General features: G+C 43.6%; 1 protein-coding gene across 1 annotated transcript in view; it reads right to left on the bottom strand.

Annotated features, from left to right (window-relative positions):
* LOC124556469 overlaps window positions 1–17,303 on the bottom strand; it is a 366,205-nt gene that overhangs the window by 144,800 nt on the left and 204,102 nt on the right. The window contains exon 2 of the mRNA XM_047130422.1: window positions 3,269–3,352. Coding sequence (XP_046986378.1) covers window positions 3,269–3,346 — 78 coding nt within the window. The 5' untranslated portion in view covers window positions 3,347–3,352. The remainder of the gene's footprint in view (window positions 1–3,268; window positions 3,353–17,303) is intronic.

The raw sequence follows: 17,303 nt of genomic DNA, 5'->3' as shown, positions 1-17,303 counted from the left end.
ATGGATCACAAAATGCAATGTCACCAGGGCACAACTGTTCGTGATCGGTTTGAAGAATATTCTGGATACCAGAATGAGATTTTCACTCTGCAGCGGAGTGTGCGCTCATATGAAACTTCCTGACAGATTAAAACTGTGTGCCGGACCGAGACTCGAACTCGGGACCCTTGCCTTTGGCGGGCAAGTGTTCTACCAACTGAGCTACCCAAGCACGACTTTAATATTCTGGATAATTCTAGCGAATGATGTGACCACCCAGATCGCCCAAAATGAATTCCATCGAATATTTATGGGACATAACTGATCAGATCGTGCACAAAATCCTGCACCACCAACACTTTCGCAGCACGGATCAATATTTTTGCAGGGGACTTCCATTGACTTGTTGAGTCCATGCCACGTCTAGCTGCTGTACTACGCCGGCCAAAAGGAGGCCCCACACGACATTAGGAGGTAACCCATACTATTGTCATGCCAGTGTAATCCTTCGCAGCAATGCGACCTTGCAGAGTGACCATGTGGGCCATGGAATACCACGATATGGCTGGCCAAATTATCACCGAAATCCTGTCTCGTTTCACTCTTGGGGAGTTAACTCGGCCACAATTTGGAAACACTGTGCAATAAGACTGATCCGATTACCTTACTTTCTTCCATTGCTTATAAATCCATGTTTTGTGGCTTTGGCACCACGTTTCCCTGTTACGGTGCATTTGCACACCTGAAGAGTGGTTTTGGATTTCATCTCGCCCTAAAATTTCCTGCTTATGAAGCTATCTTCGTGTTGTTTTGGTGCTGAAACACTCGCGATTGCGACATTCGCAGACATTTTTCCGTGTTGTGACTTGGCGGATGATGTTTATCTGCTTTCCCTGTTTGCGGTATAAAAATTCGGTGCTTCTTGAAGCACCAAGCATTTCGACTTCCTTGGTTACGGAAGCATCTACCATATGAGCAACAACAATTTGCCCACTTCCTCCGGTCGCAGGTTCGAATCCTGCCTCGGGCATGGATGTGTGTGATGTCCTTAGGTTAGTTAGGTTTAAGTAGTTCTAAGTTCTAGGGGACTGATGACCACAGATGTTAAGTCCCATAGTGCTCAGAGCCATTTGAACCATTTTCCCACTTCCGAATTCACTTAGCTCCGACATAATGCAATCCCAACCACATAGAGCACTGTTCTGGCCACGACTGATACATGAAACGTATTGAGGACAGTGCACAGGTGCCGTTCGTGATCAAATAGAACACTGCAACCTGCAGACTTGGCTATCACCCGCATTTACGTTGAAGTATGTACTCACACCAAAAAAACGTTTTGCATCACCCCGGTTCCCAGAACTCCTGAAGATAGACGTTGACTGTGGATATTGTATCAGAGACATAGTCCCTTTGACTGTTCAGAGATGTCATTAAACCGGCCCAAAGATGTAAACAACCATGCATGAGCAGCACCTATAAGACGGAGGGGGTCCGACAGCCGATCAGTTCCAGTCATTTCACCAGGAAGGAGGTACCCGGCTCGTGTTGTCTGTAGTTCAACCATGACTAGACAGTCAATACCGCAGTTTTGTCGTGTGCACATTGTTACTTTGTGCCAGGAAGGGCTCTCAACAAGGGAAGTGTCCAGGCGTCTCGGAGTGAACCAAAGCGATGTTGTTCGGACATGGAGGTGATACACAGAGACACGAACTGTCGATGACATGCCTCTCTCAGGCCGCCCAAGGGATATTACTGCAGTGGATGACCGCTACCTACGGATTATGGCTCAGAGGAAATCGGACAGCAACGCCATCGTGCTGAATAGTGCTTTTCGTGCAGCCACAGGACGTCGTGTTACGACACAAATTGTGCGCAATAGGTTGCATGATACGCTACTTCACTCCCGACGTCCATGGCGAAGTCCATCTTTGCAAGCACGATACCATGCAGCACAGTACAGATGGGCCTAACATGCCGATTGGACCGCTCAGGACTGCCATCACGTTCTCATCACCGATGAGTGTCGCATATGCCTTCAACCATACAATCGTCGGAGACGTGTTTGAAGGCAACCGATCAGGCTGAACGCCTTAGACCCACTGTCAAAAAATGGTTCAAATGGCTCTGAGCACTATGGGACTTAACTTCTAAGGTCATCAGTCTCCTAGAACTTAGAACTACTTAAACCTAACTAACCTAAGGACATCGCACACATCCATGCCCGAGGCAGGATTCGAACCTGTGACCGTAGCGGCCGCGCGGTTCCAAACTGTAGCGCCTTTAACCGCTTGGCCACCCCGGCCACCCCGGCCGACCCACTGTCCAGCGAGTGCAGCAAGGTGGAGGTTCCCTGCTGTTTTGGAGTGGCATTATGTGGGGCCGACGTATGCCGCTGGTGGTCATGGAAGGCGGCGTAACGGCTGTACGATACGTGTATGCCATCCTCCGACCGATAGTGCAAGCATATCTGCAGCGTAGTGGCGAGGCATTCGTCTTCACGGCCGACAATTCGCGTCCCCAGTGCGCACATCTTGTGAATTACTTTCTTCAGGATAACGACATCGGTCGACTAGAGTGGCCAGCATGTTCTCCAGACATGAACCCTATCGAACATGGGTGGGATAGATTGAAAAGGGCTGTTTATAGACGGCGTGACCATCAACCACACTGAGGGATCTACACCAAATCGCCGTTGAGGAGTGGGACAATCTGGAGCAAGAGTGCCTTGATGAACTTGTGGATACTATGCCACGAGAAATACAGGCATGCACCAATGCAAGAGGACGTGTTACTGGGTATTAGAGGTACCGGTGTGTACAGCAATCTGGACCACCACCTCTGAAGGTCTCGCTGTATGGTGGTACGACATGCAATGTGTAGTTTTCCTGAGCAATAAAAAGGGCGGATATGTTGTTTATGTTGATCTCTATTCCAATTTTCTGTACAGGTTTTGGAACTCTCGGAACCGAGGTGATGCAAAACTGTTTTTGATGTGTGTATTTCTCGCGGTATTTCCGTATTTTTGTCCAACCTCTGTATGTATGAAACTCTCGTGATGTACTTTTTTCTGTTATCAGGATTTGAATAGCCTACCCACGAATCGGAGGCAGCTACTATGAATGATGTTTTCGTCTATGTGCAGCTTCAGGAAACATATATAATATAGCAGTGACTGGTTGTGCTTGAAAGCTAGTATGGCACTGCTTTGATTTCCGACAATAGTTTATTCATGCCTCTGCAATAACTGGCACTTATGGTGACTGTAAGCATGGCGTGCTAGACGTACCTTGTGCTCCCTATGCGCCGTCACGCTGCGGGACAGCGCGAGCGCCGCCGACGCCCACAGCACGAGTAGCGTCGCCATCGGCGCCTGCAACCAATCACAACACTTAGGCACACGCTCAAAGTGTACCACAATGTTTTTGTTCTATGGAAAATAACCGACTATAACTAACATTGTTGCTCATCTATTAATATATACTTGAAAGCAGGTGGTGAACGTTGTAAATCCACATTGGGGACAAATACAGGGTGTTTCAGTACCCCTACCGCTGGGTTGTATGCAACCCGCAACGCCCTCGAATACCATGTACAAGATTTTCGTATTCTCTCGCTCGCTATGCCCAGACTATTAGCCCTACAGAAAAAATGAACAGATCTTTTTGTAGGAAATTTAATGTAGTTAAATTTTGTACTGGGATACGTTTTTGCTAGACTCTGTAGCTTTCGAATTATTCAAGAAAAACGTACGCGTTTTTTTCGAATAACTCGAAAATTTATCTCCAGCGAAAACGTATCACAGTACAAAATTTAGCTACATTAAATTTCCTACAAAATGGTCATGTGCACGTTTACTGTAGGACTAATAGTTTGTGTGTAGCGAGCAAAAAAATATTTAAATCATGTTCGTAGTCTTTGAAGGCACTGTGGGATGCATGAAGCCCAAAGGTAGGGGCAGCTGAATTTCCCTATACATATATACATGTACCAGGTGGTTATAATTAAACTGATAGTGTTCCGAGTACTGCGTCTGAAGTCTGTATACATCACAGGACGCTGAAATATTGAAGGTATGTAGGTATGCTCATTAATAGGTGCTTTTGCGGAGTATGCTGAAAAAATAATAGTTCCACTTTCTGTCACCAGGTGGAGATATAGCGCTGTAAGCAGTCAGAATGTGAAATGTTTCCTGTTTTGATGTCAGTATGGTGTTTGTCTCTTGGTGACGCATTTTGATTTCTTTTGTAAAGTGACTGTTGGTGTAACGGGTTAAGAAGTTTGAAGTGTTCCCTACAAAACGCAATGGTTATTGAGAAGAAAGGCCACGCACTCGTGGTAAAATTGTTTCATCAGAACGGCAGCAATAGGAGCACTGCATTGCGGGAACGTCGCCGACAGAAACAACTGCGAAGAGGCCCCACGTCAATAAATAGGATGAAGAATATGGTGAAGAAATTTCAAGAAACAGGTGAATTAGTGGTACAACAGGGAGAGGGAGGCGGCTCATCCGCATGGCAGTTGCTGCTGAAGTTGCCGTAGCTATAGCCGACAGTGCACCACATGTCTCAAATCCTGCAGCCAGTACTCGAACTGTGTCACGAGAACTCTCTCTCCCCTGGTCAACTGTTCAAAAGATTTTGCGGCACGTTTTACACTGGTATCCCTACAAGATTCAGAAAGTGCACCAAGTGAAGACCCACAATAGGCTACAACGGTGTGACTTTGCCCTTCGTTCTTTGGCATGGATTGAAGTGGATGACAGCTGCCAGGGAATATTGTTTGTATGAACGAAACGCATTTTACTCTGCACGGTGCCCTGAATGCACGGAACTATCGCATATGGGAATCTACTCCTCCATATGTTGTGTAAGAACATCCACTGCACTTAGCTTATGTGACTGTGTGGGTGTGGTTTCACAAGCTCTTTCATTCTCAGTCGGTTCTTCTTCGAGGAGATGACACCTCACGGGCCTGTTAGGTATACAGTGACATCTGCACGTTATAAGGACCACCTTGTTCAATAACTAATTCCAGCAACTGTGTCCACACCAATATTTGCATGCTAGATGGGGTAATGCCACACGTCGCTTGCCAGGTGAACCATCTGCTTCGAGAAACCTTCGGTAACGACCGCATCATCTCTTGGCAATTTCAAGATGTGTGGCCTTCCAGATCCCCCGACTTAAATCCATGATACTTCTGGTTGTGCGGATATCTTAAAAATCGTGTTTATCAGGGTTTTATCCGGACTTCTCCTGATTTGAAGGATAGCACACAACGACATTCCGGAAACATATCGCTCTGATTATAATGGATACGCTACGGGCAACTGTCACCCATGTCGTGTAATGGATAAGCATATTGCTGAGTCAGACCATATTGAACATACTGGTACCATATTCTAAAAAATGTGCTAGAACCACCGTTATCATGTGTTTGATCTTTGATCGTTCCTCCCCTTTTCCTGTACCCACACCACATTCTGATTGCTTACATCGCCATATTTTCACCAGGCGGCAGAAAGTGGAACTATTATTTTTTCATCATACACTGCGAGCGCACCGATTAATGAACATACCTACGATGTTCCAGCGTCCTGCGATGTATACAGCCCCCAATGTAGCGCTTGGAACACCATCAGTTTAATTATAACCACCTGGTATGTATAAACTGTATATTTATATACCACACCATATGTGCAAAGATTCGAAAAACATTACCTGGAAAGACGAGAAAAGGAACGAGAATGAAAGTTTATAAATTGATCGGTACGCCAGTATTACTGCCAGCACAGCAATAGCTGACGAATACCAAATACCTTAGCAAGATACAGGGAACAGAAATGAGATTCCTGAAAGCAGTAGACAGGTGCACGAGACTAGACCGTTATGAAAATGATATACAGAGACAACCGAATATTTCTTTAATGGAAGACATAATCAGCGAAAGTATTAGGTGGCTCTCACTCCTAAAAAAAATACTAGAAGTTTTAACATATAGACCACATAGTGAAAGAAGGGTTGGAAGACCAAGTAAACGGTGACAACTACAGCTGTGACCGGAAAGGAGAAGAACTGTAAACAGTGCACTCTAGTGCAACATTTGCAATCAATAAAAAGTACTAGATTAGATACACCAGCTGCAGGAATGTAAATAAAATGCATCATAATTGTTTTTATTCGCATAAGAACTTTTTTTACCACGGCTAAACTGATGATAGTCATCGTTTACAAAATGGCTCTGAGCACTATGGGACTCAACTGCTGTGGTCATCAGTCCCCTAGAACTTAGAACTACTTAAACCTACCTAACCTAAGGACATCACACACACCCATGCCCGAGGCAGGATTCGAACCTGCGACCGTAGGAGCAGCGCGGCTCCGGACTGGAGCGCCTAGAACCGCACGGCCACCGCGGCCGGCCGTTTACATAAAGACTGAGTAACTTGCTCTGAAGTACTTGAAGTAAAACAGTTAACATCTTTACATCACATACACAATGACTAAAGAGAACGAAGTGTATTTATACAGGGCTATTCATAAGCACCTTTGGAGTTTCAGAAGAAGCCTGCGCAAAAACTATAAGACTTGGAAAAAATAAACACGTATCAGTGAATAGGGCATCTCATCAAGTTTTTAACTTACAATATAGGTGCCCAATATGGGACCTGTTCGTGACGCAGCAAACGTCAACGCGTGCGTGGAATTCATTGAAGTTGCTGACACGAGTTGCCCCGAAAGACGCCACAGCAGCCCGCTTAAAATCTGTTCTTTGGGTTGTCTGTTTGCAGGCGCGAACTAGTGGGTTGCGGCGTAAGTTCGTAGCGTTTTTGCATAATTTTAATAAACGCAACAGATACGCATAACAGAGACTTTAGTCATCAATAATACATTCTCCTTCACTATTTACAACAGTCTGCCAATGCTGGGGTAAGTTTTCGGTTCTGCGACTATAGAAATCACGTGGGTTTGAGCGAAGATTTCGTCGAGCCATATTCGGAGCGCCTTTTCATGTTCCATGAAAGCTGTTCGACAGAGATTGGAAAAGGTGAAAAACTGAAGGCGCAAGATCAGATGAATAAGGTGGGTGCAGAATGACTTCCAACCAAGCTGCTGTATAGAGTTTTTTTTCAGTCTAGGAGAATGTGGGAGGGTCTTATCGTCGAGCAGCATCACCTAAGGTTGTCTTCCTGGTCTGTGTTCTTGGACTGCGTCTGCGAGACGTCTCGGTTGTTGACAATAAATGTCAGCAGTAATGGTTACACATCGTATTACATGACACGGTTGCTGTTCCACCAGAAGATTTTAGTACGGGTAGTTGCTGCTTTGTTTGCGCTCAATCATTCCTTAATTTTCCTTATGTTAGCATAAGGACACGATTTCTCGTCACCAACAACGACACAAGATTTGAATGCTAGATGTTTCTCATGAGTCAATTGATGACGAGCAAGCAGAATGTATTTGTGATTTTGGTTTAGAGCATGGGGTACGCATACACCTGATTTGTGAACCATCCCCATCGCATGCAAATATCGCACGATCGTGGAATGATCACAGTTCGTCACATTTGCCAGCCCTCGAGTACACTGATTGGTATCATTGTGGATCAACCTGTTTAAACGATCTTCATCAAATCCCGAAGAACTTCCTGAAAGTGGAGAGTCACTGATGTCAAAACGATCCGCTTTAAAACGAGAAAAACATTTTCTTGTCGTGATCCGTCTAATGACATTGTCCCCCTATGCGGCGTAAACGTTTCTGGCTACTTCCACTGCTGTCACCCCTCTATTGAACACAAACATGGAATATGTCGGAAATGTTCCGCTTCTCCATTCCATTTTCTAGCGTCCACAGCTTCACCCACTATTTTCAAATGACAAAATGACAAGATGTAAACTCCAATAGCAACAGTGAGTTACAAATAAAAAATGGCAATCGATAAATAAACCCATAGCAACCGGGAGATCAACATGCAAAACCAAAACGTTACGAACTTATTCTCCAACTTAATAATTCGATGCAACAATACGGAGAATATGGTTTGTCTACATGTAGTGAGAGACCTCCCCACTAGTGAACTACGTCACGGCGCGTATTACGAATTCTCTGATACGTGTCATTTTTCTGTATTTCTTATAGTTTCCACACATCTTGTTCTGAAACCCTGAAAGTACTTACAAGTACCACAACAGTAATGATAATCTAATGACCACGTCGCTCAGTGTTTGTTATTACTTCGAGGCAAATGGAATATTAGCAGACAATTTGTTAGTACATTTCACAATCAAGTGGTACGTGATCAATGAATGCAATCCAGTCAATCGCTACTTTCACGCTGTGTGTGTAAGGCAACATGTTCAGGTGGTGCGTGTTGCTTGCAGCAAGTCTGGGTTGGACCACACGTTTAATAGCAATGACCTTGAAGTGGCACGAATAGTTTTTGCTGGGGCTGTAGGTGCACGATCAGGCTGTAGTTCATCCGGCACTAGCCATTCAAAGCCAGAAATACTACGAGAGTTAGTCAAATGAAAACCTTAAATTTTTTTAAAAATATTATTTATTGTGCAGAAGTAGTACAAAGCTGTGTCACTTTTCAACTTAATCTCTCCCATGCTCAATGCAAGTCCTCCAGCGCTTACAAAGTGCATAAATTCCTTTAGAAAAAAACTATTTTGGTAGTCCGCGCAACCACTCATGCACCGTGTGGCGTACCTCTTCTTCAGAACGGAACTTCCTTCCTCCCATTGCGTCTTTGAGTGGTCCAAACATATGGAAATCACCTGGGGCAAGTTCTGGTGAGTATGGTGGATGAGGAAGACACTCAAAATGCAGGTCTGTGATTGTTGCAACTGTTATACGGGCAGTGCGGGGCCTTGCATTGTCATGTTGCAAAAGGACACCGGCTGACAGCAATCCATGTCGCTTTGATTTGATTGCACGCCGCAGATGATTCCTTAGGAGATCTGTGTATGATGCACTGGTGACAGTGGTCCCTCTAGGCATGTAATGCTCCAAAATGACGCCTTTTTCGTCCCAAAAGAGAGCCAGCATAGCCTTCCCTGTTGATGGTTCTGTTCGAAACTTCTTTGCTTTTGGTGATGAATGGCGCCATTCCTTGCTCGCTCTCTTCGTTTCCGGTTGGTGGAAGTGAACCCAGGTTTCGTCCCCAGTAACGATTCTTGCAAGGAAGCCATCACCTTCTCGTTCAAAGCGCCGAAGAAGTTCTTCACAAGCAATAACACGTCGTTCTCTCATTTCAGGAGTCAGCTGCCGTGGCACCCATCTTGCAGACACTTTGTGAAACTGGAGCACATCATGCACAATGTGGTTCAAATGGTTCAAATGGCTCTGAGCACTATGGGACGTAACAGCTGAGGTCATCAGTCCCCTAGAACTTAGAACTACTTAAACCTAACTAACCTAAGGACATCACACACATCCATGCCCGAAGCAGGATTCGAACCTGCGATCGTAGCGGTCGCGCGGTTCCAGACTGAAGCGCCTAGAACCGCTCGGCCACCACGGCCAGCTGCACAATGTGGTGTGCTGACCCATGACTAATCTGTAAACAAGCTGCAATGTCATTCAGTGTCACTCAGCGATTTTCCTTCACTATGGCTTCAACTGCTGCAATGTTCTGTGGAGTCACAACTCGTTGTGCCTGACCTGGACGAGGAGCATCTTCCACCGAAGTCACACCATTTGCGAACTTCCTACTCCATTCGTAGACTTGCTGCTGTGACAAAATTGCATCACCGTACTGAATCTTCATTCGTCGATGAATTTCGATAGGTTTTACACCTTCACTACGCAAAAACCGAATAACAAAATGTTCAAATGTGTGTGAAATCTTATGGGACTTCACTGCTAAGGTCATCAGTCCCTAAGCTTACACACTACTTAACCTAAATTATCCTAAGGACAAATACACACACCCATGCCCGAGGGAGGACTCGAACCTTCTCCGGGACCAGCCGCACAGTACGTGACTGCAGCGCCTAGACTGCTAGGCTAATCCCGCGCGGGAAACCGAATAACAGAACGCTGTTTTTCCCTGGGGCAAGTGGCAAGTGGGGCGGCCATATTTATATTGATACTGCATCTGCACTACGCTGCCACCTACCGGCCATTCTGCACGTTGTTTGTAGCACGCTTACCAACTTACAGGATAACGGCTCGAAATTTCGATTTGTTATTACAAATTTAAGGTTTTCATTTGACTCACCCTCGTACTTGTTTCCCTTTGATTAAGGATGCAATGGCTGTTGCCACGCAGATAGGAACATTACTACGCTATTACAAAAAATGACCGATTCGAAACTATTTCCCACATTGTGGGAAGCATGCTATTGTGCAGAAGCTGATTTACTTCGACGTCATCCAAACTTAATGGTTTGAGCTCAAACCAGGGAAAACAGATATGACCATTTCGCAACTATCACCAAATTGCACAAACGTAACAGTGCTCTCAGGTACAAAACATTCGTCGGGAGTTCGTCAAGTCCACATCGGACAGTCTGAGTGGCACATCTTATAACGTGACTAGCTACTCCATGGAACAATCTTTATCCCTTGCCCCATGTAGCAATGACGGCGCTGATTGCAGATTGTAAGCGGCATGGCGCACCCTTTGGTCAGTGGCTCTTGCGAATTGGAAATTTGTGGTAAGTTCCTATGGGACCAAACTGCTGAGGTCATCGATCCCTAGGCTCACACAACTAAATCTAACTTAAGTTAACTTACGCCAAGGACAACATACGCACCCATGCCCGACGGAGTATCTTTTACGTCGCAGCCCTATCACGGTTCGACGAATTTTTTATGTCGCCAATCTCTGTAAGTGAGGTACAACGTCCCGAAGTAGCTGACAAGGCTGTTTGATGACTCGTTCATAAAGTATGAGGTACACTTCGGTGGTAACCGTCAGTTCGTTCATTAGGTATTCGGAGATATATTGGGTGAAATACTCCGTTCTGAAACAAATGAAGCTGCTGATTCCATTGACTGCTGTTGGCCTAGGCGTCGTATTCCCTACTGGAGACTGCTGGAGTGTGCGGAGATTTTACGTTTCACAGTGTTTTTGGGTCTTATTCAGATCCCAAAACCAACAGTGAGATAATCCTATTTCTTTCTTGCTCTTTTTGATGACCACATTGAGCTGTAGGGTGATGGTCAACACACAGTAGTAGTAACTGAGATAATCGAAGTTCAAAGAGCCGGCCGCTGTGGCCGAGCGGTTCTAGGCGCTTCAGTGTGGAACCGCGCTGTTACTACGGTCCCACGTACGAATCCTGCCTCAGGCATGGATGTGTGTCAAGTCCTTAGGTTAGTCAGGTTTAAGTAGTTCTAAGTCTAGGGGACTAATGACGTCAGATGTTAAGTCCCATAGTGCTTAGAGCCATTTGAAGCATTTGACTTCAAAGATCTACGAGTGTGTGCTCAAAATAACGCCTCCGAATTTTCTGTGTGAAAACTCTTAAACATTGTTTAAATAAAATAAACGTTAGTAACATTCTACATTTTTATTCTTCATGTCTAAATATTTTCAGCCCTCAGCCGCTACAAGGCTCCGAATTGTAGCATATCACCTGGCGGTGTGTAACGTAACTATGTCGGTGCTTGGGGAACAGCGTGCTGTAATCGAGTTTCGAATTCGAAGAGTTTTCCACACACGGAGCATCCTATGCTTCAGCAAGACAGTGCACAGCACACAAGAGCGTTGCATCTGCAACAATCGGACGCGTTGGTTTCACTGTCACCGATCGTCCCCCATACAGTCCCGACTCGGTCCCATTCGATTTTAATCTATTTTCAAAACTTAAGGTGTGGTTGTGGCTCCGTCAACAAAGTCAGACATCTACAATGACGGTATCAACATACTGGTCTCCAGCTGGGAGAAATGTGTCGTCGCCCAGGTGACTCTGTTCCGAAATAAATATTTAGACATGAAGAATATAGATGTAGAATGTTAATGCCGTTTGTTTTATTTAAAAAGCTTTAAGAGTTTTCTCATAAAAAATTCGCAGGCATTAGTTTTCGGCACGCTCTCGTACCAAAACAGAAGAGTTTACTTAAGATAAGGAGACTGTTGTGCCGTTCTCAGGAAACGCTATCATCGCCTCTGCAATTCTACTAAGATTTAAAACAAACTCATCGAATATCTACAGTATCTAGTTGGTCTTCATTAGTTTTTCTCAGCGGGCGCAGTATCATCAAGTCTAAGCACTGTTGGTCTATTGTCAGTAGTATCCATCTTTCACAGCCATATAGCGTAATATTCGAGATGAGTGTTTTAGCTATTTACTTCTTTAGACACAGAGTGATTATATTTACTGTTAGTTGCCTTCTTTCTTTAAAAACCATTTTACTGTTGAAAATATTTTCGTAATCAGCATGCGCTGTATTTCTCTTCCGTGATTGTAGTGCATTAGTAACCGAACTTCTCTACAAGTTGTCACTTCCTTCAGTATGGATAATAAGTATTTCATTGCCTATCATTTACTGGGAATCAAAGTTTTGGTTTTGATAGTACTAGTATTAAGTTAGGATCTTTTAAAAATTGTTATAAATGTTAACATACCTAGTACATACTTTTCACTGTCAGTTCCTGGGATAATACCATATGACAATTAGACACACTGCATGAAAATGCACTTTCCTTAACGACACACGTTTTTCCTTTGTACATCATCATCATCATCATCAGTGTTCTGCCAAAAGGCAGGTTTTCACATGGTAGTTCTCCAGGCTTTCCGGTCTTCTGCCATCCTCTTCAGGTCTGCATAATTTCCTCTTCCCTTATGTCGTCTATAATCTTGTATCTCCTTCTTCTTCTCAGTCTTCTCCCACAAACCAATCCTTCCAAAGCATCTGCTAGCAAGCACTCCTTTCTCGATAAACGTCCCAACCTGTTCTTTTTCCTTTCTCTTACAACCTTCAGCAGACATCTTGTCTCACCAGCCCTTTCCAATACTCTTTCATTACTCACTCTTTCCATCCAGTTTATTCTCTCCATTCTCCTCCACATGCACATTTCAAATGCTTCTAATCTTTCTTCATCCTCTCGTCTCAGCGTCCATGTTTCTGCCCCATATAGTGCCACACTCCAGACAAAGCATCTGCCAAACCTTTTCCTTAGTCCTTTATCTAATTTGCCACATAAAAGTCTCCTCTTTCTGTTGAATGCCTCCTTCGCTATGGTAATTCGAGTTTTCACCTCCTGGTGACATCTCAAGTCTTCAGTTATGTGCTTCCAAGATATTTAAATGTACTTACTTGGCTAATGGTAGATTGTCCTATTTTAATATTGGACAGTCTGCGTCTTTTACTGATGACCATACTCTTTGTTTTTGCTGTGTTTATTTGCATCCCACATTCCACACAAGCTTCATTCAGATCTTTCAGCATGTTATTCACTGTTCAAATGGCTCAAATGGCTCTGAGCACTATGCGACTTAACTTCTGAGGTCATCGGTCGCCTAGAACATAGAACTAATTAAACCTAACTAATCTAAGAACATCACATACATCCATGCCCGAGGCAGGATTCGAACCTGCGACCGTAGCGTTATTCACTGTCCGCTCACTTTCTTCCACTAACAGCATGTCATCAGCAAATCTTATACATTCTATTCTATTTCCACCAATACATATTTCTCTTTTCCCATCTAAGCTTTTCGCAATAATCTCTTCAAGGTATACGTTAACCAACAGCGGGGAAAGGCAATAACCTTGTCTAACACCTCGTCCAATGCTGCTTCCTTCTGACATTTTATTTCCAATCCTTATCCTTACTTTCTGGTGTAAATATTCTGTATCAGTCGTCTCTCTTTCCAATCTACTCCTTTCCTCTTCAAACTATCCATCACCTGTTTCCACTGAACTCTGTCAAAAGCCTTTTCTAAATCTATAAAAACAGCAAAGATTCCTCTACCTTTTTTCCATATATCTATCCCCTATAGTTCTTAACAGGCCAATAGTATCTCTTGTTCCTTTTCCTCTTCTAAATCCGAACTGCTCCTCTGCAAACCCGCTATCCAGCTTGCCATATAGCCTTCTATTCAACACTCTCAGCAAGACTTTAGCTGCATGAGAAATTAGACTGATGGTCCGGTGCTCTCCACATTTTTTAGTGTTTCTCTTTTTCTCTATTGGTATCATAAATGTTACAAGGAATTCCTCAGGCCATTCCCCTTTGTCATATATCTCGTTACAGAGGTAGACTATTTATTTTCTTGCCTTGTTTCCCAGACTCTTCAACAGTTCTGCTGGTAAATTACCAATTCCACATGCCTTCCCATTCTTCATCTCCTTCAGCGCATTTTCTACTTCTGCTTCCAAGATGGTAAACCCCTTTCCATCTTCCGGCACATATTGCTCCTCTTCAACCTTAATTTCGCTTTGCATTTCATCCCCCTTATACAGACATTCAATATATTCTTGCCATCTGTTCAAAACCTCCTGTGCCTTACTTTTAGACCAATAGATGACGAAAATCTAGAAAAATACGCTCTTCATCAAATAACTAAAATTAGCCAAAAAGTTCAGTGGAATACTAATAACCTTAAGACGGTTCTAAAATGCTGACTGCTGTTCATTATGTTTAGAACCACAGATGAGCAGACGTTAATTGAAGTACTCCTCGTTAAGCAAAAGTAAACTCTTCAGAAGAATTTTCATTCTGCGTTAAAATGTTTTCGTCGTATCTAGATTTTTTGGAGGCACAAATATTAGTGTTCAGACATTCTTTTGTAATATAATACTACAACTGAAGACAGTAAATAGAAAATTGAGAGGCTACATCCTATTTTTGAATTTTCATTTGCATAGGACACACGAGACATACATATCCTGCAAGGATAAATAATATAGATATGAGTACTACCAGTGTTGAAATTACAGTTTATTAACATTCTGTAAATCAAAACAACCCACCTTCAACAATATTACTTTTCCATTACTACATTACCGAAGAAATATATTATGCGAAACTAAAATCACGCTCTTCACACATGAAATCTCAAAGGCTTCATCTGATGGTGACCATGTAGCTTCAGAAAATTTTCCTGTTCTATACCTCATCAACACCTGTTACGGAAAGTGCAAAAAATTGGAAATTTGTGGTAAGTACTATAGGACCAAACTGCTCAGGTCATCGGTCCCTAGGCTTACACACTACTTAATCTAACTTAAACTAAGGACAACACACACACACACACACACACACACACACACACACACACACACACACACACACACATGCTCAAGGGAGGAATCGAACCTCCGACGGGGCGAACTGCGCGAACCGTGGCAAGGCGCCCAAGACCGCACGGCTACCCCGCACGACGCGGAAAGTGCACTCATACAGAGTATTTAGCCGTATTTTTAGATGAGCTAAGAGTTTTTTGACAGACGCGAGGCTACATGGTGAAAATTTTGCGTGTGCATCACGGACACTATATACGAATGAACCGCCAGATAATGTCAGCTTTAGTCAGCGAATTCATACAGATTATGGAGGTGCCCAAAGGAAACGACAGAAGTGTAGAACCAGATCTTGACAACATTTCAAACTAGAGTGTTAGCTAGCAACCGTACAAAAATGTCAAACTGTGTACTTTATCCAACTTAAAAATTCAGTTGCTTATGTTTACAAGATGAACTAAACGCTTTGGGTATCTGTCGTACAAACACAGAGAGAATCAATGGGCGATTATATGAAACGGAATGCTCACATATGGGTTGAGCTGTGGGGAAAGCACATGGAAGGCTCGATTCGTTGGTAGGATGTTGTAAAACAACACTTCGTTGCCTAAAGTATTTTTGTGAATTATACCCATATACGTGCATTCGTACTGTGTTCGGTTAGCAGCTAATAGTGAATGCATGGAAGGGAGGTTAGAGCAGTTGTGACAGATTTGTGTACACACAGACGTTGTCACAGAATTACTGAGCTATCTGAATTGACAGAGGCATATATGGCTACCGATAATGTAGCTGAAATTCGTGAAGCGTTTTTAATAATGAATCTAGACTATTCAAATTCTTTCCCTCCGGAGGCGTGGTGAAGATAAGATGGAATGAAACTAATTGCAGGCCGCACTGAGATGTGTATGGAGACGCTATTTCCAAGCTCCATCAATGAATCATACTTGAACAACGTACGTTACACACCGCTGTGCGCTTCACTATGAATTATTTAGTATAGTTGAGTAAGAAGAATTGCGTACGAAATTCAGAATTTGGTTTGACATGATGCAAATCCCCCCATGAACCATGAACGTTGCCGAGGTGGATTCATTTGCATGCCTCAAAGATACAGATGGAGTCCACAACGGAGTGGAATCTGTGGAGAGGCATTGGCAACAGTCACGATGATTGATATGACCTCGTAACATTAGCCAACATGTCCTTGCTGTGCTGTTACTGCGAACAGCTGTTAGCAAAGGGAAACTACCGACACAATTTTTTTCCGGAGAGAATGCATCTCTACTGGATGGCTTAACGATGATGGTACCGTCTTTGATAAAATATTCCATTCGGACCTCCGCGCAGGGTATACTCAGAAGGACGTTATCATCAGAAAAAACAAAACTGGCGTTTTATGAGTCGAAGTGTGGACTGTTAGTCGGGTAGTAAGCTAGAAAATTAAAAAAATAAATAGGTGCATTGAAGCTGGATATAGTGGGCATTGGTGAATTGCGGTGGAAGGAAGAACAGTATTTCTGGTCTGGTCACTAGAGGGTTATCAACACAGAATCATACAGGGTTAATGCAGGAGTAAGCCTAATAATGAACGAAAAATAGAAATGCGGTGAATCTATTATGAATAGCATAGTGAACATGTTAATAGCAGCCGGCCGCGGTGGGCGTGCGGTTCTAGGCGCTGCAGTCCGGAACCGCGGGACTGCTACGGTCGCAGGTTCGAATCCTGCCTTGGGCATGGATGTGTGTGATGTCATTAGGTTAGTTAGGTTTAAGTAGTTCTAAGTTCTAGGGGACTGATGACCTAATATGTTAAGTCCCATAGTGCTCAGAGCCATTTGAGCCATTTGTTAATAGCAGCCAAGACAGACACGAAGCCGACACCCACTACAGTAGTACAAGTTTACATGCCAACTAGCAGTGAAGAAGACACTGAAATTTATGATGAAGTAAAGGAAATTATTCAGATGATTAAGAGAGACAAAACTTTTATTGTAATGGTTGAGAATAATTCGGTAGAAGAAAAGTAGTAAGAGAACATGAACAGGGGGAAACGAATGAAAGAGAAAGCCAACAGGAACAATCTTCATTGAGCAGAACTTAATCATCGCTAGCACT

Source organism: Schistocerca americana, chromosome X (genome assembly GCF_021461395.2).
Source record: "Schistocerca americana isolate TAMUIC-IGC-003095 chromosome X, iqSchAmer2.1, whole genome shotgun sequence".
NCBI lineage: Eukaryota > Metazoa > Arthropoda > Insecta > Orthoptera > Acrididae > Schistocerca > Schistocerca americana.
This window is presented reverse-complemented; position numbering and strand designations above follow the sequence as displayed.